This window comes from Lygodium microphyllum, chromosome 20, assembly GCF_053477565.2.
Source record: "Lygodium microphyllum isolate KBCC chromosome 20, Lygodium_microphyllum_v1.1.10, whole genome shotgun sequence".
NCBI lineage: Eukaryota > Viridiplantae > Streptophyta > Polypodiopsida > Schizaeales > Lygodiaceae > Lygodium > Lygodium microphyllum.
The window spans coordinates 29,922,213-29,947,130 of NC_141154.1; the positions used below are offsets into that span (position 1 = coordinate 29,922,213).

Genomic DNA, 24,918 nt, shown 5'->3' on the forward strand with positions numbered 1-24,918 from the left:
CTATAGATTGCAAGACATAATAAGTATTTCTATAGATCAAACCTCAAGAAAGAGACAATATACTTAAAAATAAAAATGTACTTAATATTTACAAACTCTTGAAAAGAGAAAAAATACACAATCTTATTCAAATACATAGCAAGTTCCTAGACATTGAAACATATTTTTCAGAAAATATTACTCTTTGATACATACTACATTGCAAAAATATTACTCTTTGATACGTACTACATAGCAAAAACCAATGAAGTTTTCTCTCTAGATTGTAAGACATAATAATTATATCTATAAATAAACTACTATAGATATAGATCAATAAATTGAACCAATAAATTAAACCAATTACTGGAGAGAGAGAGAGAGAGAGAGAGAGAGAGAATATTACAATTAGACCATAGAATTCTTACATTAAAACCATAGAGAGAGAGAGAGAGAATATCACATCGTTACATTAAAACCAATATAAGCTTCACAAAAAGGAAGCACACATCATTACAAAAAAAATATTGGTCCAAGCACTTCCAAGCAAGATATAAGCGAGACGATAATAGATCATAAGCCTCGGCCAAGCAAATCCTCCTCAATTGGGACCGTTCATTTGACGACTCAATTGTTGTAGCAAGGCATTGAACCTATTAACATTCATTTGGAACTGCAAAACGGTAGTCGACAACCCCTCTGGCAAATCATAGGCTCGCGATCATCTCCATGCCCCCAAAATGATGCCCACATATCATTCAACAACAAATTCATCAACCTACTTGTCTCAGAGACAATTGCTGAAAGTTCTCTTACTTCACCGCCCAAACCACTCGAGACTTGTTGAAGAACACTCTGGGTGTGCTTTGTCTCTCACACAACACCATATAAACCCTAATAGCAAGTGCATGATCGACACGTGTGGATAAACTTGTCTGCAATTCCATCAACTCATTCATCTTGGTCTCGAGGCATTTAAACTCCAAAGAACTTGAAGCAGCCTTTGTGTTTCTTCGGATCGTTGATGTCCTTGTGGATTTACTAACATGCCCTCCCTATTGCCTTGCCACTTCTTTCATCTTTCACACATTAACTTTATTCACTCTATTAAACTCCACATTTTGGCTGCAACAAAATACACAAATGACCATCTTCCAAAAAAGAACAAAATAGCTTGGTGAAAATACAATTATTAGAATAACAACTATCTCCCATACCCATGCGAACGGCTCCAAGCAGGCAAGCGTCGAAGAGATGATGTTGTCACTGTTTTCTTTGATTCAACCAAATCAATTGCATTCAATGGAGTTGAATGCACTATGTCTGGAACATCGTCCATATCTTTGCTTTGTTCCATGACGACTGTACGAAACTTTTAATAGAGTATAAGAGTCCCAACAGAGAAATCTCAAATCTCAAATCTCAAAGCCATTGAAGACAAACACATTTCCAACTGAAAACCCTAAATCGAAAGTGTGTTGGACTCCAAGACAAAAGAACAGTCATACACGAACACGTGTAAATAATCATGCATGGGCACACACATAGATCTTGGCAAAGGCTCGAACGTGTTAAAGATCCAAAGATGAATACCAAGGTGAAAATATGAAAATCTAAACTATCAAAATGAGATCAAAAATAAAAAAATCTTAATAATTTAGAAGAGATAGACAATGTTTATTAAAATGGAGATTTTCATCAATTTAAAAAGTCTTTACCCAACTCATTTAAAAAGTCTTACAAAGATTATATATATCAAGTATGTAGCAATTTTCAATTTGGAAGAGATAGACAATGTTTTTCAAAATGGAGATTTTCAAGGATGTGCTTATGCAGCGGCGACTCATCCAAGTTAACATTGCCAAAAACCTATCCAGATAAACTTTGAAAGAAGCAAATTGCATATCAAGGGCAATGCTCTCGAGTGAAAGGGAATGAACCCACACTGTGATTCATCTGGGTTAACATTGCCGAAAACCTATTAAGGGAAACTTTCAAAGAAGTAAGTTGTACATCAAGGGAAACATTTTCATTCTTGTGAGCAATTAACTCACATATGCCATCCTCTATACGACCAGCACTGTCAATAAGATCTTTCATCTTCTCATCATGATCATCCAAGGATCCAATACGTGGCCAATACTTTCGGACATGCTCATATATCTCGCCCATGTAACCCTTGATTTCTTCCAACTCATCATGTATCCTCACCCCATCACAAAGGTTCCCTTCGTATTTCTCCTCCAAAATTCTCTCAATCCTCTGTAGACGGCTATCAATGCTTTCACCAAGAGAAATCGAAGCCCTTTGACGTCGAAACAATGCCTTTACTTGCTTCTCAAGCCCATCCAAGCGATGAATGAATCTCAAAAAACTAACAGAACTTTCATATCCTCCAACATGCCTAAGTGCACGACGAATTGCCTTCCTCCTTACAACCTCTTTCCCTTTGCACACATTCATTTGCACACTGGGAGCGCACTGCACAACATTTGCTACAGACGCATTTTTTTCCTCCATGCTGCGCAAAACACATACGTCAACATCCAAGTGCATATCAACTATTCTTATCTTATCTTAAAAATTAGAAACAGTGGAAGATCCTAGATGACATTAGATTAACTTCCAATGCATTAAATTTAAACATACGTGCATTAATTTCCAATGCTCAAACAGTGGAAGATCCTAGATGACATTAGATTGACTATAAAATAGAATTTGCTATAGTAAGTAGCATCTAAAGTGAGGTTTGAATTTGTTTATCCCACACAGGACTCAAGTGGGTCTTCAAGATGCATTTGGATTAGATTTCAAGCAAATTCTCATGGCTTCCTAATTGAGAGATTAGGCTTTTTATCACAATGGATGTATCCATTTTATAATGAGAAAAGTCAAGGATCAAAGCCAACGCCACAATGACCTGTGAGTTGGTATTTTAGGTGGTGCACCTAACATTGCATGGTGCACACCAACTAATATCCTTTCTTAGAAAATCATACTCCACCCTTGCCAATGAAACTATAATTCACACACTAAACAATCTCCTAAGTTTAAAAACGTCAATAACGAATTTTTAATGCCATGAAGGGCTACCACATCCATGCCAACCCCACAGATCGCAATGAGTTGATCTGAAGGATAGTTGTATCTCTCAACAATGAAAGTCACGACCACGAATAAGTAAATAGTAATATAATTAACAATAGCTTTCTAAGTTGAATAATGCCCTACGAATTGCAATCAATGAGGCAAAGGATAGTTTTACCCACATATCCTGAAACGTTTATCTTATTAAATCTAAATAAAATAAGACCATAATAAATTACAAATTATAAACTAACAATAAATAAACTAATAAACAATACAACAGTAATCATCATCATCATCATCATCATCATCATTATTATCATTACCATTACCATCATCATAATCATCATCATCATCATCATCATCATTATCATTATTATTATTATTTATTATATATTATTATTATATATATCATTATCATTATAATTTTGCCGGGGGGGGGGGGGGGGGGAGGGTTCGAAGGCGAAGGCAAAGGGGTGGGGGTTTGAAGGCGAAGGTGAATGGCGAAGGGGACGAAGGCGAATGGCGAAGGGGGCGAAGGCGAAGGCAAACGGCAGCGACTTGGTGGGGGGGGGGGAGGAGCCAACGACTTGGAGAGAGAGAGAGAGAGAGAGAGAGAGAGAGAGAGAGAGAGAGTACCTTCTCCTTGCGCGCGATCTCCCAAAGCTTGAACGCGATCTCCCAAAGCTTGAACGTCTCAATGCATGATCCAACCAAGCTTACCTGCACAAACAATTGAACAATGAACAATCGAAGAAAGCTCGTAAACCCTGGATATATGTATCATCTATCATCCTCATCATGAAAAAGGGAGGAGGGGACGACGTGGGGGACATTAAAGCCACCATTGCATGCAATTCAAATTTTTCATGCAATTCAAATTTCAAGTTTGGAGGTTCGAGAGAAAAGTAGAGGTTTGAAAAAAAAGTGGAAATTCGGGAGAAAAATGGAGGTTCGGGAAAATTCCCGAACCTCCAACCAAAATAATAATGTAGTATAGATTCACGCAGCGGCCCCGCCCACCGTCTGTCTCTCTCTCTCTCTCTCTAGACTCAGCAATAAACCTTCCAATCCCTCATGATGGCCTCATCCCAGGCGCGCGACCACAAACTTCGACCTCAAAAGCGGTTTTCTTGACCCCAACGTCGGCCTCTCTCTCTCTCTCTCTCAGGAATAAACCTTCCAATCCCTTATCCCAGGGGCGCGACCACAAACGCGGTTTTCTTGACCCCAATCGACTCGCCATGTCGCTTCATCGGCAGAAATGTGTTATATATACATACATTCACTGAGTGGTCGTTGCTGATCATCGCTTGCAGTCAAAAGCAGCAGCAATGGCAGCTCGTATCTTGTCAAAATGGATTCTTCTTGTATTATCAGTCCATTGGATATTTCCCCTCATTACTGTCGTGGAATGTGCTGCTAATACATCTACTACGGCTACCTCCTGCTTCGCTGCTGATCTGGCGGCACTACGCTCTTTCGCTGCCAACTGTGCTTCCGCCACAATCACGGAGCACTGGAAGGGCGACGACTGCTGCTCGTGGGAGGGCGTGAACTGCACCACCTCCACACTGAACGCAGGCACAGGCCCAGGCACAGCGCCAGCCAGCTCAAGTGAGCCTGCTGTTGGGCGTGTTTCACAGCTTTCTTTAGTAATTGGGGGCTTCACAGGCCCGGAAGCTCTGCTCTCCCTCTGTGGCCTCTCCGCCCTCTCTTTCCTCGACCTTGAATCCAACGTCTTCCCGTCTTCAACTGTTGTCTCCATCCCTGAATGCATGGGCACTAGCCTCACCAACCTCGAGACCCTCCGTCTCCTGTACTTCGGCGACGCACTCGCGGGCTCCATCCCTCGGTCCTTCTCTGGCCTTCGATCTCTCAGAGAGTTATCTCTCGAAGGGAATGATGGTCTCTCTGGGCCCTTCCCCTTGTTTCTCTTAAGTGATCTTCCCAATCTCACCCGTTTTGAACTCTCATCCAATTCATTCTCTGGCTCCATCCCTGCCTGCCATGCTCCACATCTGCAATACTTAGACCTGTCATTCAACGCCTTCTCTGGTAATCTCAGCGATTTTTTCTCGCATTCTAACCTTCCTAATCTCTCTACTCTCCTTGCTGATGGCAATGCATTGTCGGGAGACATCCCTCCCTTCGACCCCGCACGATTCTCTTCCCTAGAGGTTTTGTCGCTAGATGACAACAGTATCACCGGAAGCCTTCCGAAATCGCTTTGTGAACTCATAACTCTGAAAGTATTGAGCCTAAGTTCTAATGCACTAAGAGGACAAATTCCTTCTGAATGTCAAAGACTCGCTAGTCTATCCGTATTACATCTCTCCAACAACCGATTCACGGGTCCTTTCCCGTCTTGGGTCTGCTTCCTTTCGAATCTATTCTCATTAGATCTTTCCTACAACAATTTCACGGGCAGCCTTCCGGATGAGTGGCACGCGCTCGCCCGTTTGCAGGAGCTCTTTCTCTCTGGCAATTCCCTCGTGCCTGACCCTCCGGCCAATTCCCCCGTGCAGTTACCTCTCTGGCTTTTCCGATTCCCGCTCACATCACTCGGTCTTGCATCCATGCGTCTTCAGCCAGCAGATCTGGATTGTGGCTCACGACTTCTGCTGCTCAATACAACTCTCTGGTCGTTGGACATTTCCGACAACAACCTTAGCAGCAGTGCGACGTTGTGGTGCCTCTCCGTCCCGCACAACAACTTCGCTTCATTGTCTGGGCTGAACATTTCTGGAAATCCACTGGCTTTGACCTTGAATGGTTCCGACCCGGTAAAACTTCTTCTTATGCATAAGTCGATTGAATACCTATATCTTAGCTCATGTGAGCTTAACGGAAGCCTCGCTTACATGTTCACCGAAGGCACGATGCCGCCCATCAGAGTGCTCAATTTGGCGAACAACGGCCTGGTCGGTGAGATACCACCACAGCTGGGCAACTTGTCATATCTTGAGTATTTAGATCTGTCCAACAACTTCTTCACTAGGTTCTCTCCTTTCAGAGATCACAAATCACCTGCTCCGGCCGATTTCTTGAGGTTCATAGACTTGTCGAGCAATAGGTTAACGGGAGATCTCTCATCCACTCTGTTGAACCTATACAATTATAGCAGTTTGGATGAGCTAGGTCGGCAGTGTGGACTTTGGGACGTGGACCTTTCCAACAATTGTCTGACGGGTGGCATCCCGGCCTCTCTCGGAAAGTGTGTCTCTATGTATAGACTAAAGCTCCACGACAACTTTCTGGAGGGGATGATACCAGATGAGTTGTTCAGCAACACGAGTCTACAGATTCTCTCCCTGAGCAACAATCGGCTAACCGGACCACTACCCTCGTCTATAAGGAAGCAAGAAGATCTGGTGTTTCTAGACCTCAGCCGTAATAGCTTTGTGGGGGATCTCCAAACCCTTCTTGGTGATGATTCTTGCAGCAACTTCGCAAAGCTGCGGGTGCTTCTTGTAGGGCACAACCATTTCACGGGTTCTATCGGCCCGGTTTGTCTTGGGAAGTCTACCGAAGCATTACAAGTGATAGATTTCTCTAACAACCACCTCAAAGGCCATATCCCAGATACCCTACAAGAGCTCCCTGCTTTTCGGACAATCCAAGACCCAGGCCTCTCCGTACCTGCAGGAACTCTTTATGAAGAGTTTAGAATCAGCGCGAAAGGACGTGAATTGCCCTACGCTTATGCTCTGCGGGTGCTTACATCGCTCGACCTGTCCGGCAACCATTTGAGTGGCCCAATTCTTGCAGGCGTGGATGAGTTGTCCGGGCTGATGTATCTAAATCTGTCGAGAAATAATTTGAGTGGGCCCATCCCTTCTGATCTCGGGAAGCTCTCCGCACTACAATCTTTGGACCTCTCCTACAATCAATTATCCGGATCCATCCCAGCAAGCTTTAGTGCTCTAACGGGGCTAGAAGTCTTCAATGTCTCCTTCAATGAAGGATTGGGTGGACCTATTCCACAACAACCACAGTTGGAAGTCGCAGAGAGCTACATCGGAGACCCAAACTTATGTGGAGAGCCCATTCTTCATGCTTGTGCCGGTCAGTTTCTCCCCTCAAACCGAAGTTTAATATGAAATGACCTGCTAGAAGTAACTTGGCAGAAAAGAAAAATCTCTAAATTTAGTGAATTTCCAAAATTGAGAAATGTGGGTCCATTTTGGATCTATTTTAATAAAATCTCATTCCAAACCTTGGAAAATAACTTGAAAATCTTGAAGTTGAGGTTTCTTGTATTAGCTTTCAAAACTTTTCCCGGGTATACTATGCAGGCCCTCCCTTTACCAATCAGCCAACACATGAAAGAACAACAGAAGAATCTTCCTTTTCATTTTCAAGGTGGATCGATGAATGGGTCTCCATCCCTGCACTGTGTCTAGGGTATGTGGTAGGTTTGTTAGGGACTCTCGTGCTCATTATCAGATGGTGGAGGCCTTGACATAGCCACATGGCTAATTTCAAGGTCCATCTTGGCTCCAAATATGAATATATATGTAAACTAATACAATGTCATAATTGTGATGTGCTACTTCTTGTAGATATTGATAAGTGTAGTATCCTGTATCAGTTACTCTACGGTCTTTGCTTTGACAACCACTAACCTTCATAAAACCTCAAGTACTTCATGATGGCATTGTACATATGAAAATGTATAAGCTACTCACACTTTGAAACTATGAAGATAACGTACTTGAAGAACTATAATTAGCCATTCTTTTTGAGTATTTTGAACTTTGTAGGCTATGATCAACTGCAATGTCCTAAATTAGTCACCCTACTTATGGTTTTACAAATGCTAACCTCCTTCACACCCTTTGAAAGTATGAAAGCCAACATTCTCAAGGGAATTATTAGTCATATTTTCTAGGTGTTTTAAATGTAGTGTATTCACATATGTGAAAAATATTTTTTTTGATATAGGAAAAAGCATCGTATCATCATGGATGTGAAATGGCACATGCTAAGATTAGCAGAGTTTCTTCACATTAATACTGGAACTGGCCATTGTTTGGTGATACTCATAATGTAGCAGCCGCATATAAATAAGGCTACTTTTATAGGTGATGAAAATGATATAAGATTTCCACAATTTATAGCATTGAAGCGCCAACAAATGATGTTTAGCTCTAAAACTAGTAATTGTTCATGTTTTATATCACTATGAAAAAAATAGGTTTAGGAGAACTACTTGCACTATTGTCCTATAAATATCACTCATAAATATATAAACATATCATGAGGGTTCAAAAGAAGGGATATTTAAAATACCACATATATATATATATATATATATTACATACAAAAAGGTACCACATAAAGGGGTTATTCGCAGATTGAATAGAAATGGGGTGTGTTTAATTAGGGAAAATTCACAGGTAAGGATATTCTTAAGTAGGCATTGAATGCATGTGATATAGAAGAATAAAATAAGAATAATAGCTATTATTAATGTTATTTTTATATCACTACAAATACCCTCAGTGTATATTGCTTCTGCTTTGCTTTTTTGTCTTATATGTTGCTACACATTTTAAGAGCTAATCATTCGGGGCGTTCATTATATATATGTTCTCTATATCATGTGCATTCAAGGCCTATTTATAAATATTTTGATTCGTGATTTTTTCTAAAATAAAACACAACCCTTCTTTATTCAATTTTTAAGTAACCCATTTATATGATACCCTTTTGTATGTAAAAAATGGTGTTTTTAAAACCCCTTATTTTGAACTTACGTGATATATATATATATATATATATATATATATATATATATATATATATATATATATATATATATATATATATATATATATATATACACGTGGAACCCCCCTCCACCATATTAATCTACACTTGTTACTATGAAGGAGGTAGTGCTATATGCCATTAGAAAGTATCAAGCATGCTTGACAAAGGTCTTTGGTTTCAACTTCATGAGTTAAACCTTGATATTTGTTTTCACACCTCTATTTATGAGACCAACATGATTAAAATCCATAATTTGGTGAAAGAAATGTGACTTTAGCTTGGTTCTCTACTTGCTACTAGCATTCCCTAAGAATTTTGTAGGCTTCTCAAAATAATGTGGGCATAGTTAGATATCAATATATTTCATGATACATTGAGTTGTGGAAAAACATTTCAGGTTTCTTAATTATGTGCCATGTTCTTAGGATCTCCACAATCATCAATGATAATGGGTGGAAGGAGAATATTTGTGTCACATCCAACACAAGGTTGATAATCAAATATATTTGTTTGAACATTAGTAATCCTAATGATGTGAGCTTGTAACATGTAAAAATTCAGAACATAACACAAGCTGAGAGCTTTTTTTGTCACTTTGTAATGCTTAAAAGCAACAGGAACTAGAGCAACTTTGCCAAAGAACTAGAATATACAAACAACTACAAAACCATAAGTCACAATAACTCATCAAGTAACTAAAAAAGGGTTAGTTTACATAATAATAAACAAAGATACAATTACCTTATAGTTCAATGTTTGGTGCATTATTATAGTTGTTAGCCATGATGGGTGGAGTGTGTAAAAGAGTGGGGATAGACGGGTAATAGGTTAGCATGGGAATACCTAGTTATACTGACGTGGTATTTAAGGTATTGGAAGATCCAATTAGGGCATCAGTTATCAATAATCAAGTCTCTTTTAACCTTCTTTCCAGCTTTCATGGCTTCCCTTATCTTTCTATCTCTTTTCCTGTATTTCTCTCTCTTTTGCTAGTCTTTCTCTCTCTTCTTCTCTCATCTTCTTTCTCTTTCTCTCTCCTCTCTACAGTCTCTCCCTTCTCTCCTTCTCTCTCCAAGGTCTGCTTCATTACAGTTGGTATCAGAGCTTAGGTATTTGGTCCCTTCTTCTTTCTCTTTCCTCATATGCAGTTATATTTTACAAACAAAAAAACTAGTCACATAGGTACAACAGGGACAGGAGCTATAAGAACCAGTGGTGGAGTACCACATGGGAAGGATAGCCTTTCTTGGAGATCTCACAAAGCTATGGCCAAGTTGGAAGCACTCAAGCCAAATTTAGTAGCTCATCACAAATTTTGAGGTAAAAATTTAGGGATTCCTGGTTGAAGTTGGCTCAGAGGAGTTAGAGAAGAGTAAAACTACTACTACTTTTCAAGAAAGACCTTCTTCCTCTTCTTTCCTCAAGCTTGCTTCAGGCTACCATGGTCTCTCTTTTGATTATATATCTCATTCCTTGCTCCAAAAGATCTGCAACACCTTGAGGGAAAGCTTCATTGTGCTTTGTTCTATCATCCAAGCACCCTCTTGAGGTGGATTAGTTCAACCATGTGGGAGACATCTTTAGAGAGATTCGTACTGGCTTTCTTGACTCTCACTTGCAAGGTTAGCTCTAGCATAGCTCGAAGCTATAAAATAATCAGAAGAAGTGATGGAGTATCACGTTGTGTTGGCATCCTTTCTTGGAAATCTCATAGGAGCCACAAGACTTGGAAATAATTTTGACCACAGTTACTTTTCAAAGGAGAGTTTCCTTCTTCATTCTTGAGGAGCTCCCATGGATTCTCAATCCAACGGAAGAAGGGAGAAATCTTCTTTGTTTGTGCATCACCCATAATAGGAGTTAAGGAATCTTTCGAGCAGCAACATCATAGGCTTGGACCGCTTCTTTAGCTGTGTCAAATGTACCTAGCCAAACTCTTGATCCTTTCTATGTATCTCGGATTTCTGCCACCCATTTACTCCATGGCCACTGGTGGCCGATGTCCCTAAAGAACTATTGCTTTCTCTTGGAGTTCATGTTCTCAATAGGTTTTCCCTGCTGTGATAGATGAAGACATATCAGGGTGGAAAACGTTCCTATAGGGGTTCCTACTGCACTTGAAATCATCTCGCAATAGCTTGATCATTGCATCTTTGCTGACTAAGAGAGAGGGAGCTCTTCTTCTGCCCTGCCGTCCTAGGTACAAAGGAGTGCAAGACGGGAGAGAGGGAGCTCAAAAAGGTCCCCAGACAAAGATTGTAGAAAAGAAGGACCCCTCTAGTCACCCTGGAGCAGTAATTTACAATCCCACAAGCAGAACACCTTCAAAACTCATGTCTCTGGGTTTCTAAAGATTATGGACTTGTTCAGTTTGAACATGAGGAAGTGGCTCAGACTGCAATAGAGAAAGTGAACGGCATGCTTATCAATGATAAACATGTTTATGTTGGCCCCTTCCTGCAACGACAGGAACAAGATTTGGTAACTACAGGATCTGACTTCAACAATGTCTACATTTTAAAAAAAAATCTCACAGAATCTACTTCTAAGATGAAGACTTAAAGAAAGTTTTTGGTGCATTTGGACTTATTGGGGGGAAACCTAGCAGGAGGCACATTAGAGCTAAAATCATTGATGACCAAATCTTGCAGCAAGGTTTGCTTCTGAGTTAATCAGTGGTTCTATTCCTGAATCGCCTTCCGTGCAGTTGCCATAAATTAGGACGTTGGAGGTGCACTGGCCTGGGGGGTTCTGGGCAGTGGCATACTTGCCAAGCCCAGCCTAGCCATTGGGCTCATTGAATGTAATCTAGTTCTTTACTCAGCTTCCAAACAAGGCAAAGCAGGTGTTGGCGTAGTTCACAAAATCAATTATGAATGTCCCATTGAATACCCGAGAGTACTATGTCTCAAGGGCATAAGGGTGATCCTCAGTCCAGAGGGTGACAAAGAGCTCCAATCGTTGCTCTAGGACATCATTAATTATCTCATTGTAGTGATCAATAGCCACTTGGTTCAACTCACCATTGCCAGCAAGATAAATTCTGAACCAAGCAATGGACATCCTGTAAGCATCACAGGGGCGTACTACTAGGACAACCAACAACGATTCAATCTGCTTTCTCAAGCTATGCTTGAGGCCACTCAATTTTAGTTTGGTACACTCATAGGAAGTAGTGGCTGATATGTCAACATTGAGAGCAAGCCCCTGTTCCGTAGTCCTTAAGCTTTGATAGAAGCCGTTCCAAGAAAGTCAAATCCAATAAGTATGGCATTTCAATGAAATACTTCTCTACATCCTTTGCTGATGGGCGTGCACTTTGCTTCTTGTTGAATTAGTACTTTTTGAAGATGTTGCCCATATGGCAATACAGGGTCCAATGCATTTCTCACTCCAGAAGTGTGCATAGAGATGGCAGCACATAGTACCACACAAACAACCCAGTTCCGTAAAGGAGCTACTATGGTTAAGGTTGCCCTTGTGGTTGGTTGCTGTTGCATTGGTTGTGATTGTGGCAATGGCACCAGGATTGGTTTATTAAGGGTATCATCATATTCTTTGACATATGCCCTCAATGACATGTATTGAGGGTATCATCACAAATGTGTTTAGCTGGGTAATTCTGGATCACAAAAATTTTGTTGTCTGAAGCAATCTGTATTCTTTAAAAGCATTCCCAACAATCTTCTGGGTGTCTCTAAAAACCAAAGCTTCACATTAGCTTATTGATATGCCCAATGAAAAGGAAATTGGAAAGCGCTACCAACTTTAGATTCAGGGGATTTGAAGCAATGGAATGCATTGGATGTGTGAGGAATCATGGGTTGTATTTCTAAAGTGCAATGATTTAGTTGCAAAGCTAAGGCTTGGCACTTTGATTCTCTTGATTGTGGCACTTATATGCTCATGTTGGTATGAAGATGTTTATGCAAGTGGCAAATTAGTACTCACGGGTTATACCTATGCCTTTGATTGGCAATCTTGGTAATGATGCTTATGATTGGTCTTGAGATGTCATGTTGGTTAAGGTTATGCTCTTATTGGTAATGTATTAGCCCTAATTAGCAAGTATTTGGTTCATATTGGCAATGGTTCCCATGCACAGTGATGCATGGAAGTTGTAAAGTATTGCAGGGATGTAGACTCAGGGAACTGCTAACAAAAGTGATTACAAAAAAGACCTTTTAATTCATTGAGCTTGAACCCCATAGCTCATTCTGAAGAAGGCTTAGTACCCTTTGATCTAAGCCATAAATCTTCCCATTCCACCCTACAATTTGGGAGATACGTCCAATTTTGTGCTCAGAGGTACTGTGGGATAGGCAGTAGTCCTACACACTCAGCCCACAAAAATAAATTACAACAAAGCCCTACTCATTTACTATCAGGTATATTTTTAAATAGCCTCATAGAGGGGATTTCGAGCTTTAATTTGAATCAGAAATTTTGACGATCGAAGCTTCCTAGCTCAAGATATTGCCATTTTTGTAACAGGGGGTCTAGTGGTCTGCACTTAGGATGGCAAGCCACAAGGGAAAAGCAAAGGCCAAAGAGGACTTCCAATGCGAGATCAGAGATTCCCATGCATCTATGAATGATCCTACCTCCACTGTGGGAGCTCACACTCAATCACCAAGACCCACGGACCGCTTATTGTTCAAGCGAGCTCCAATGGCTATCTCTCATCGAGTGTAGTGAGCTTACCTTGATGCCGATATGAGTTTCCTCCTCTCTCGCACACACCCGTAGCTCCACGATCCTAGATGCTAGCTCAAGCATCCTCAAACCTCCTCCATCTCCAAGCTCTATCCACCATAGCCGCGCGGACGAGAAAAGAGAATAGAAGAGAAGAGAAGAAGATAAGAGGAGATGGTGAAGAGCTTCACTCTCTTGATCCCTCACTCCCACACACTCACTCTCTCACACTCCCTCTCTCAAGAGCACACACAAGCAAGGAGAAGAGAAGAAGAGAAGAAGAGAAGAAGAGAAGAAAAAGAAAATTCTTGTTAGTCACATACCAAAGAATGATCTTCCATTCACTTTTTGAACTTTATATACAAACCCTAAAATCCCATGGGCACCCATCCCTTTTTTACATGACCGGCCGTTGTGGCAAGGTCCTTTCTCTATTTTCTCTTCTAGCCTTATGCCTCTAGTCTACACCCATCTAATATTTTACGCTTGGCACAGGAGGGAACCTGGCGCTCTTTTACACGAGTTTTTGGAGTTTTTTGAGGTGCCTTTCATTTAAAATTACGCTTTTGGCCCTGACTTAGCTTTAGAGGCCGCGTGCATGTTTTTGCTCTTTTTCCATCCTTTTTCTGCTTTTTCATTCATTTTTTTGCCTTCTTGACTTGGGGTTAACATTACCCCTCTGCGAGACGGGTGCGAGTCCCATGGCACTTTTGGTTGTTGTTGGGGTCTAATAGGTAGTTGGCAAAGTAGTCGTGTGAGGGTAGGGCCACATGTAAAATCGGGTGCTTGTGAAAGCTTGATAATGATATTTGTTGGAGAAGCCAAATGGATAGCAAGTGGATAACGGGGGCCTCCGAAGTCAATGGTTTGTCGCCTTTGTGATGCCGGAAAGGAAAAGGTGCTGTGCTCTACCTAAGGGGGGTGTCTACCTTATTGTGTAGTGCCTTGTGCTCGTGTTGGTGGAATGGGGGGTTGGGTCTAACCACAGGCTAGCCTGGGTGACGTCCCACACTTGAGGATCCCATTCATGCAAAGGGAGGTGCGGTGCAAGTAGCTTACAGTGACAGGTCTAACCATAGGCGAGTGTTACCTCCCGAGGTATGTCCTACCCTTGATGGGTCCTAAGCGTGAAGTGGGGGAGCAAAAAGGGCTAGGGTGTTAGGAGCGGAGCTAGCCGACTAAAGCCATCAAGCACACCTAACTTGAGGACCCCTAGGTGCAGTGATCGTGCTTTATGCGGTGCTAAGTGCTTCTGCAAATGAGTTGTTTTGTCCATTCCGTTTATAATGTTCTTCTTTCTTTTCCTTTCATGCTTTTCTTTTAAAAAAATAAAATAAATAAATAATAGTATTACACTAGTAGAATGACAGCCAATGCCTAATTCTCATCGTTTGAATTAGGCGGAGAAGGGGGTCAAATGAATTTGCTAAAAAATTGATAGCTTTGCATGTATCCTTTCAGATTCATGTAGACGTGGAGGGAGGTGGTGGAGAGGAAAGGATGGTTGCATCTGGTGAACTGGTTGTCATTCATGTCTTCCAGGAGAGCTAGGCAAAAAGATGGGAGGATGCTAGCCCTCATCATCAGATGAGCCATGACACAGCTGTCGATGGCGTTAGGGTCGAAGAAAAGGTGAGCTAGGCCACGTTCTTGTGGAGTCGGGTTTTGCTTAAGTAATAATTTAAGTAACCTAAGATAATTACATTTAGTTATGAAATTTGGATCAGGACATGAAGAAAAATCCGTGAGGAAACACGTCACGGAGTCATCCACGCTTTTCGAGTTGAAGAGGAGGGCATGTTCGAAGGAGACAACATTAGAGTTATAGATGATAGGAAAATCATAACGCCCATGGAGGGTGGCATTAGAATCCACACCTACCCTACGAGGGTATGCTGTGAACGTGGGGTTGTTCCTCTCATAGGGCAGGGTGTTGCAAAAAGCCATCCAAACGAGCATGCTAATGTCGCACACCCGCCTCCTCTATAGGGGTTGGTAGTTATATCCCCGTACGGTATGTGGTACTTCAAACACTTTGTTTCACCAAAATTCAGCTTCTTCATTTCCCCAAAGAGTGGGGGTCTTCTCCCTTTCCTCCAGTCACTTCTGTCCTAGTCGGCTACCAATCGCGATCACCTCCTCCATCATCTTGAGCGGTAAGACTCACCGCAGGCTATTGGGCATGAGGAAGCTGAAGATGAATGGGTCTTTTTTTCTTTCCTGCCTCTCCCAAACTACCAGCTTTGCATGGAATCCCGCGGGAATGTCATTAGGGTACGGTGGGAGGGGTGTGGACGGCAGCACAACTGGCTTGGCCCTTAGTTGCTTCCTGGTTTCTTCGACTAACTTTCTCCGTCTTTCCCTGAGTGTGGCTTATCTGTCCACAGATGGATCAACCTGTTGTTGCTCTTGGGAATGCGGCGAGGCGGGTTGTGGGATCACCTCTTCTCTGAATCTTCCCATATCGAATTCAAGCTCAACACCCTCCCCCTACCGGTCTCCTTGTTGTGCTCCTTCTTCAAAGCCCATTGCATCAATTTCTTGGGGGGTTAGGCCGGCCAGTAGTAGGTACTTTCGTTGCTCTTCTAGGCTCAGCCTAACCTTCGCAGGTTAGGGTGGCATGTACAGCCCTGCGTGCAATACTGAGTTTTTTCTTTAATACCTTCAATGACTCTCCTACTTCTGGGTGGGTGGTGTCCATTAGTGTGTTAATGAAGGCCTTTTGTTGGGCATTGAAGGTTGTTTGGGTAGCTTCTACTTTGCTCTTTGCAAGGATTTTTTCTTCTCTACCAAAGCGAGGCGCCGTGCTACTGTCTTCACCCTTTTTTCGTTCTGCACTTCCCATTCCTCTGCTCTCTTGTTCATCTCTTCCATGCTCTCTCCCTGCTTCTGTACCAGCGTTACGAGCTTCTGCTCTTGGTCTTTCAGTTCCTTGCTCATGTTCTCTTGCTCTTTCTTTCCCAAGTGTAGCTGATCGGTCATAGACTCGATCTTCTTTTTCTGCTACTCCATCTCCTGCTTTCTCTCTTCTTCTTTGACATTCAATTCCTCCATCATTTGCCTGATGTTGACAGCTTTCGCCTCCAATTTCCCATGTTGCATCAAGAGGAGCTTATACTCTCTCTGCATCTGCACCAATTCCTGATTTGCATCCTCCAACCGGTGCTTATAGGTCTCCTCCATGTCCTTGGCCTTCAATTCCTGTTTGAGATCAGAGATCTCTATTTGCTGCATGGCTATTATGCGCATCTTTTGGAGCTGGAATGTAGGTCTTTTTGAGCTGGAATGTAGCTACCGACTCCTTTTCCGCCACCAACTCAGCCATAGCTATCTTCTTTTCCTCCTTAGCCTTCTCCAGTTGGGAGAGCAGCTTGGTGACTTACTCATCGTAATTGGGTAGTGGCGTCACTGTTGTGTGGATTGGAGTGGTCAAGGTCTCCAGTTTCTGACGTTTCTAGTCCTCTCTTGACTCAGCATCTGTGGCTGGTCTCTTTTGCCTCGTGGCCGTGGTCTCCATGCTCTTTCCGACATTTCTAGTCCTGTCTCAACTCAGCATCTGTGGTGGTCTCTTTTGCCTCGTGGCCGTGGTCTCTGTGCTCTTTCCCTGGGCCATTTCTTTATTAATGAAATACTGCATCCATGCCACGAAGTTGGAGATATTTGCGTTGGTGGGGATGCTAGGGGTGAGGGTGGCTGGTTTGGTGGGAGGCACCATGAGGGTAGGGATAGGGTGGATAAGGGCCTTGCCTTTGCCTTCAAGGACAGTGGGCAGTGTGATTTCTGGTATCTACGTGTGTTGGAACCAGGCCCTTCTTCCCTCAGCAGGCTCAAGGCTCCCAGATCATCGGCCCTGCTCTGCTGCTCGATTGACCGGTGTGTAGCTTTGGCCAAGTCCTCCTCCTCCTTCCTTCTCAGTTGCTCTTCTTCCTCAGCAGCTCTCTTTGCCTTTCTTCTTCAGTTTTTCCGCATTCTTTCTCCAATTTCTCTTTTTCTTCCTTTTCTTTCCTTTTTCTCTCCTCGGCCTCCTTGAGGGATTCTCTTTTTACCCTCTCCAAATCCTCTTTCTCCTTCTTGCGGCCTTCATCCTAGTTCTTTTTCTTTTGTGCCATCTTCTTCTTGGGTTTCTTGGCCTGCTTTTTTCCCAATTGTTCTTCTTGTTCATGTTCTTCCCTATCACTCTCGGTCCCCTTCCCAACGCCTTCTCCACCAAGGCTGGGTTTAAGCGAACCTGCACTTGTTTAGCATTTTCTCCCCTTCCCATTGTCACGGTGCCACACTCCTGGTCAGGGTCGTATGTCCTAAGAAACTCCACACACTTTGTGTGGTCACGCTCTTGCGCAAATTTCTCAAGGTACTTGGCAAGGTTGCACTACTCGATGACACTCTTGGCTGCTTCCTCCTTGGCCACCACACCCTTTATGTTATGAATGGTTCAAAACTTGAGCTAGTTGTAGGCACGGTTTTCAAGGGTGATGTGGTATTGCATTCTTTCCTCCTCCATGAGTGGAAGTTGGTGGGCGCGGTCTTGCTGTGACATCTTTTGTTCTTGTCATGATCCCAAGTTTCCATTAGTGCTTTCAAAATAATAATTTGTTGGAAAAGAAAGACTCTATATGTTTTTTGAATAAAAGCATTAAAATCCAATCCAATGTAGAATCTTTCCTTCAGACTTTAACTTTTTGCCCTTTATTTCAAAGTTCTCGTGCCATTTTTCCTACCTCGCTCGTTGTTTACATGTTTATGCATTTTGCTTGATTTTCCTTGGTTTTAATTTGATTCACCTCACCCCCCTTCCCTTCCAGCTCGAGAAGAATCCTTCCTAGGATTGAAGGTTAGGAGGTCAAGGGCATTTTGCAATGGGTCTAGGAGTTACTAGCGTAGGAACCAAGTGTAGAAATCGGGGTTGTACTCTATCTAAGCTTCGCGGTCTAGATCAAAAGGTCGACTGCCCACATGTGTGATGTAAGTGAGAACATCTATTAGAAAGTCACAAGAAGTGACGCGACTAGTAATATGTAACTCTTACTCAGTCAATAGGCGATGAGGTAAGGGTGTCCTTTGATGTTCTCTTCCATGGGTCGGCCACGAAGAGTGGTTAACACTCTATACGAGGTTGGCACGACATAAGTGGGGTTGTACTCCGCTGTATTGATTGCACGACGTTGCTTAGCATTTGTCATGACTTGACACCCTTCAACTTCCCATTGCAACCTAAAAGTGTACCAATGCCTCAAGAACGAGGATTTAGTATTAGCAAGTTTTGATAATTCTGCAATTTCTTGGTCAGTGATGGCAGAAGTGGTTCACTGATCATATGACATGATGAGGCACTGTTTGAGGGCTTGCTCTTTGGAAAACTCGCTATTGAGCAATTCAGCAACATCGGAGTTAGTTGCTTTTGCGAAGGCAAGTTTAAACGTCTCCCAAGAACAAGGCATCATACGAACTTCGGTTGCAAAGGGTTCGGGCAACAGGCCTAAGTCCAAGTGGTCATAGCTCAGAGCTAGCTCTCTGAAAGTGGCATCTAGTCATCTAATGCAATCAACCATATCATCCCCCGTATCTTTGGCTAGATCTCAGGCCAGTGTTAAAAATGATTTTTGCTCATAGGAGGGTTTAAGACGTGCTGGTGGTTGGGGTTTGATAGCACTAGAGCATTTGACAATGAATAGTTGCGGTTGGGGGTGTTCTTGAGATTGCGGTTGGACCTCTTGGATTAGGGCTGGGGAAGTAGTAGCGACGTTCGATGGACTGCTACCTTCAGAATGGATTAGGGTACTCGAATTGGCTCTAACAGGTGATGACTCATGTGACGATGTCTATCATTTGGGCCGATAGGCTTGTTCGACTCTCTTAGGCATTTGTGTGGATGAGCTTGATGGATGTGGGTTTGGAAAGCGCTGCAGCTTACGGTTTTGAGGTTTTATGGGACTTGGGGTGATCAAGCTTGAGGGCGGCTTACGAGTGGTGCCTTTGGCCATGTGGGCTTTAGGGATCCATATCCACGCATTTCCCTCATAGTAGCCTTGCGCATGCAAGAGGGCTTTAGGGACCCATCTTTGCTTGATCGTGCGTCGATTTCTATGACTGCGCCTTGGTTTCCTAGGTTTAGAGTTTCGGGTCTTATGAGGATGTGTGTGTCGACTCCTAGGCGGCGATTGCGGACTATTTAGGCTTCCATTGAAATCTAGGCTATTGGGCCTTAGGTTTTGCCACTATGAGTAGCGGTTCTTGAGAATTGGTGGGGTGGCCGAGCACTACCCCCCTCCTTAGATTTGGATGCTAATATTTCTACCGATGGCCTTGCGGACTGTGATGAGGTCGTGCAACCCTTGTTGAAAGCTGTAACAATGCGAACGTTGCCTATGGCTAGGCGGATGCACTGCAACTCATAATCAACGTTGCAATGAGTTTGATTTTTGAAGGTTCGCCCTAGCAGTGACTCTGTGCCTGCGTCTTTGGCGTTTGGAAACATATAGAAGATCATTGGTATAGTCTCAAACTCGATAGAAATGGCAGCTCTGCACTTGCTGAGAAGTGCGTATGAGCAGCCCCCATATGGACTTAGTTTGGCATTAGTGGGCTGTAATGGTGGTTTGCCAAGTTGGATCCAATGATCATGAGTCAAGACATTGAAGTTTGCTCCCTCGTCAAAAATCAAGGAATTGAAGGCACATATTCACTTGGCAGTGACCATGATGTGCAAGTATGTGGGCTCTGTGGCTTCCTCATCCTCATCATCAATTTCAGTGATTGTGGCTTCTCGTACTTTGACAGGCGGTTCCAACATTGGTGCCTCATGCAAAGGATGTGTGGGAGGGTAGTACTTCTTGACATGACTGCCATTGAAGAAGCCTATTCCCTTGCCATCTAAAGTCTCGAGCTTGACGTTGCTGCCCGTTCAGCTGATTGCACGAACTCTGAAAGGTCAAAGACGTCTAAACTTCATTTTTTGTTTATACTCCTTAACTGAGTATAGGAGCCCTAAATTGCCCTATTTGAAGTCGCGCTGCTTGACGTGCTTGTCAAACCATCTCTTGCGGCGTGCCTTCTCACATATGAGCACATGAGTGGCTAGAAGGCGAGTCTCTGAGAGGCGTTCGAGTTCAACTAGGCATTGCGTCCATGCCTCCTTTCCTTCCCATTATTCATGAAGTGCTATTCTCAGGCTAGGCATGAAGAATTCTACAAGGAGAATTGCTTCGGTTCTATAGGTCAACCTAAAGGGGGTCTGGCCGACAGCCGTTTTATAAGCTATGCGGTAAGCCCACAAGGCGGCCATTAGCTTGTTATCCCAGTTGCTGCGCGAGGCAGAGATTACCTTGGTCAGGACATTGACAAGAATATTATTCGTGGATTCTGCCTGGCCGTTTTCTTGAGGGTAGTATGGAGAGGATTTTCGATGGATAATTAGGAAGGTGGATAGGAGATGAGCTATCACTTCATTGATGAAGTGTGTGCCCTGGTCACTAACTAGTTTAATGGGGCAGCCAAATCGTGAGATTACCTGCTCCCACAAGAACTTGGCAGTCATTCGAGCATCGTTCTTTCGTGTTGCTCTCGCCTCTGCCCATTTCGTTAGGTAGTCTATGGCAACAATAATGTATTTGGCCTACGAATACTGTGTAACGAGGCTGATGGGTCCTATGAAGTTGATTTTCCATTTTTTGAAGGGTTGTCGTGCAATGATTGGGATCAACTCCATTTGATCCTTGTGAATCGGGACCTTTGTCTGCTGAAACTTGTCACAATACTTAACAAATCGTGCTGCATCATGAAACAACGTTGGCCACCATAGTTGAGATTGCAACACCTTACGGGCCGTCGTGTCTCCGCTTAAGTGTGCACCAACAATTCCGTTGTGTCTCTGAGAGCATGTCATGCATCTCATGCTCGCACACACATCTGCGCAACAATCCATCTTGCCCTAGGCGATACAGCTGGCATGCTATCAACTGGTAGGGTTGGATCTTGAGAATGAGTCACCTAAGTCTTTCCTTCTCTATCGGTTGCTCAGGTAGTCCGTGCTCAAGCACTTAGACGATGTCATCTGCCCAATATGGCGTTAGATTGGCCTTGAGTAAATATCTCTCACTGGAAAGGTTAAAGAGATGGGCGTTTGGAAATTCATCGACAATGCCTTCTCCAGCGGCTTCTCTTGTGGGGATGTGTGACATATGGTCAGCCATGTAGTGTTGTTTTCCCTTCCGTACAACCACGGAGAATTTAAACTCCAAAAGAAAAAGGAGCCACCAAGCTATGCATCTTGTAGCACAAGGTTTATTCACTAGATATAGCAAGGCTTGATGGTCCACAAAAAAGGTAAAGGGTGTAGCCAATAGATAATGCCGGATAACTGCTTCACAGCAAACACCATGGCCAAGCCCTCTCTTTCTCTCGTCGAGTAGTTCATTTCTGTCTCAGTGAGTTGTCTGCTAGCAAAGCTCATTGGATAATCTAGGTTGTGTTCACCAGGTTGGCACAACACTACCCCCTAGCAAATTTAGAAGCATCGATATGCACATGGAAGGTAATGGTTCAATCTGGGGCTCGTAGAATTGGTGCTGTGGTTAGAACCTTCTTCAACTCTTCATATGCTCGTTGGCATGCTTCAGTCCATTCAAAGACAATCAACAGCTTGTATAAAGGTCTGGCCATCAACGTGTAATTTAGCACAAACCACCGATAGTATCCCGTATGGCCTAAGAAGCATTGGACACCCTTATAGTTGATTGGGGGTGGAAGGTCAACAATAACCCTGACTTTCGATAAGTTAGTGGCAATGCCATTCTTCGATATCACATGGCATGGGATGCATCGATGCTTCACCCAAAACTTGCATTTTAGGGGGTTCAAGGAGAGACGATATAGGTGACACCGTTCAAAGACTGCTTGGAGTTTGTCTAAGTGTTCCATCCAGGTCGAGTGAACGCAGAGGTAATCGACAAAGACTTCCAACTCTTTGCAAAGCATGCCTTTAAATATGGTGCACATGAGGTGTTGGAAAGTGGCAGGGGCATTAGTGAACCCGAAAGGTGTGACTATGTAAGCAAAGACGCCCCACTCTGTGGCAAAGGCAATCTTATGCCTGTCGGTAGGATGCACTTGCATCTGATTATATCCTGAGAAGCCATCCAAAAAACTGTAGGCCTCATTTCCTGCCACTCTTTCAAGCATGTGCTGGGTGTATGGCAATGGGTAATTGTCCCTCTTAGTAGCAACGTTCACCTTCTTGTAATTGACGCACACTCTGATTTTTCCATTTTTCTTCATCACGATGACTATGGGTGACACCCAGTCCGTGTGCTCAATTTCGTAAATGAATCTTGCTCTCATCAGCTTATCAATCTCTTTCTTGACAATATGAGCATGTTTTGGATTCATAGGGTATGGTCGTTGCTTCACCGGCATTGCGTCTGGTGTCATGGGTATATTATGAGTCACTACACTCGGATCTACCCCTTTGAGCTCTTCCAAGGACCAAGCGAATACATCTATGTACTCTCACAAGAGAGCGGCAAGACTCATTTCTTCTTCCTCAGCCAAGTCATCGGCAATGAAGGTTGGTCGGGGTGTCTCCCATTCCTAGGCTAGGTTTACCTCCTTAACCTTGGCTAGTCCCTCGATTGGTTCGCTCATTTGCCCTTGCTGTTTGGCACCCAATAGGATCACTACCCTATCTCCTTTCTTGAATTTTGTAAATCTTTTAGGGAGGTCCCACGGTTTTCGCAGTTCGTCTATTTGTGTGTCCTTGGATTGTTTTGCCCTTTCCTGCTTCAATCATTTGCACCTCAGATGGACGGGTAGGTCCCCCTTGGTGCATCGGGTCTTGGGTGGCCTAGGTATTTTTGGGTCGCTATCCGAACTTACCTTCGATTTAGAGTCAAACTCCCCTTTTTCGCTAGAAGAGGTGGTCTCCCCTAGTGGTTGCAGTTCAGATGGTGATTCTATCCTAAGCATTGGTGTCGTTCTCGGTTGGGCTAGGCTTGCTTGCTCAAAGTCTACGGCTCCTACGTATTCTAACCACGTGTGATCACAATCCATGCGCATGAACTCTCGCTATATCCTAAAGACACTCTTTTTTTGTGGCTTGGAGTTTGCTAGTATTTGTTCTATTTCATGTCCCTCAGTGTTGTATTCTACGGTATCTATCTCACCCTCACTTTTGTCACTAAAGGATTGGCAATCTTCGTACTTGTAATTAGAGTCCTCTACATCAGTCTCCTAGGGCTTGGTATATCTCTTGTCATTAATTAGGGACTAGGGCCAACTCATGAGGTTTAAGTCATGCACCCTGGTCCATTGCCACTTGGATTCGTTTAAGAGATCCTGGAGTGGTTTGAAGTTTGTTGCTGGATTGTCAGCTAGCTTGTAAGTTAAGTATTCGAGAATCTCCTAGAGTTCTCTTTTGTTGTTTGGCACTTGGAAGGAGACAGGCTTAAGTCTTCCACAAAGGGTTCCTGTCATCATGTAAACTGGTACAATGGGCATGTCGTTAGACTTTCCCATCTTCTTGATGGCTTGCTCATATGCCTCATGATTCGAGAATGGTAGGTCGATTATAGCAAGAACGTGCATCCAATCTTGCTCATTCTCTGGCATGGGATATACTTGGTCAAGGGCCCATAAGACTTCTTGACTTGAGAGTTACCTTTGAGTATCGCAGAGTTGGCATCCAAGTCGATTGGTAAGGTCTTCCAAGTGTCCATCTCTACCCTCATAGCTTTCGTTCTATTGCCTAGGAAGATCAAGCCGTTACCCCAATCTTCGATAACTTTGGCATTGCGCATCCAGGGTTGGCCTAATAGGATATCATAGTCCACTCCCTTCATGACTATAAAGTCAACAGAGGACTGGACACCTGCGATTTTCACTGGCCACTTTTTGAGTACCCTAAATGGCTTCACTCTCATGCCGTTTGCTAATGTGACATTAAACCGAGCAGTCTCGACAGGTGGGTTTCCCCAAGTCTGAAGTACTGTGTGGCTCAGCACACTAACCCCAACTCCTGTGTCTAGGATCCCCTTTCTTGTCATGTCGCCTAGGGCTAGGACCGGTAATACTATGCATGCATCTTGATGCCTTTCGAGAAAGCATTAACGTGCAAGGATTTTGGCACAGAGTGCAGTGCTACACTCTGTATTTGTGTTTCTGCATCATGGTTGTGTAGATCAGTAGCTTGTTCTCGTGACCCCTCAACCCACTGCTTCAGGTCTTGCCATAGGGTGGGATGTTGCTTAAGCAGGTCTCCCAGGATTAATGTCATAGGGGTGGTCACTAGCATGGTAAGGAGGTCATTGGCTGCTCGTCTCTCTCCTAAACCGTATTGTCTTGGCCAATGGCCGTGACTGCTTTGCGGGCCTGCAGCATCAAGGCTTG

General features: G+C 43.3%; 2 protein-coding genes across 2 annotated transcripts; one reads left to right on the plus strand and one right to left on the minus strand.

The window, feature by feature from the left end:
* Window positions 1-1,809: 1,809 nt before the first annotated feature.
* On the minus strand, window positions 1,810-4,351 carry LOC148018797 (uncharacterized). The gene is made up of 2 exons (XM_087701642.1): window positions 3,706-4,351; window positions 1,810-2,500 (listed from the first exon to the last, which is right to left on the minus strand). Exon 2 carries the CDS (start codon window positions 2,497-2,499, stop codon window positions 1,885-1,887), a length of 615 nt encoding a protein of 204 aa, XP_087557768.1. The 5' UTR covers window position 2,500; window positions 3,706-4,351; the 3' UTR covers window positions 1,810-1,884.
* LOC148018798 (uncharacterized) lies at window positions 4,274-7,820 on the plus strand. The gene is made up of 2 exons (XM_087701641.1): window positions 4,274-7,134; window positions 7,365-7,820. Exons 1-2 carry the CDS (start codon window positions 4,401-4,403, stop codon window positions 7,529-7,531), a joined length of 2,901 nt encoding a protein of 966 aa, XP_087557767.1. The 5' UTR covers window positions 4,274-4,400; the 3' UTR covers window positions 7,532-7,820.
* Window positions 7,821-24,918: the final 17,098 nt, after the last annotated feature.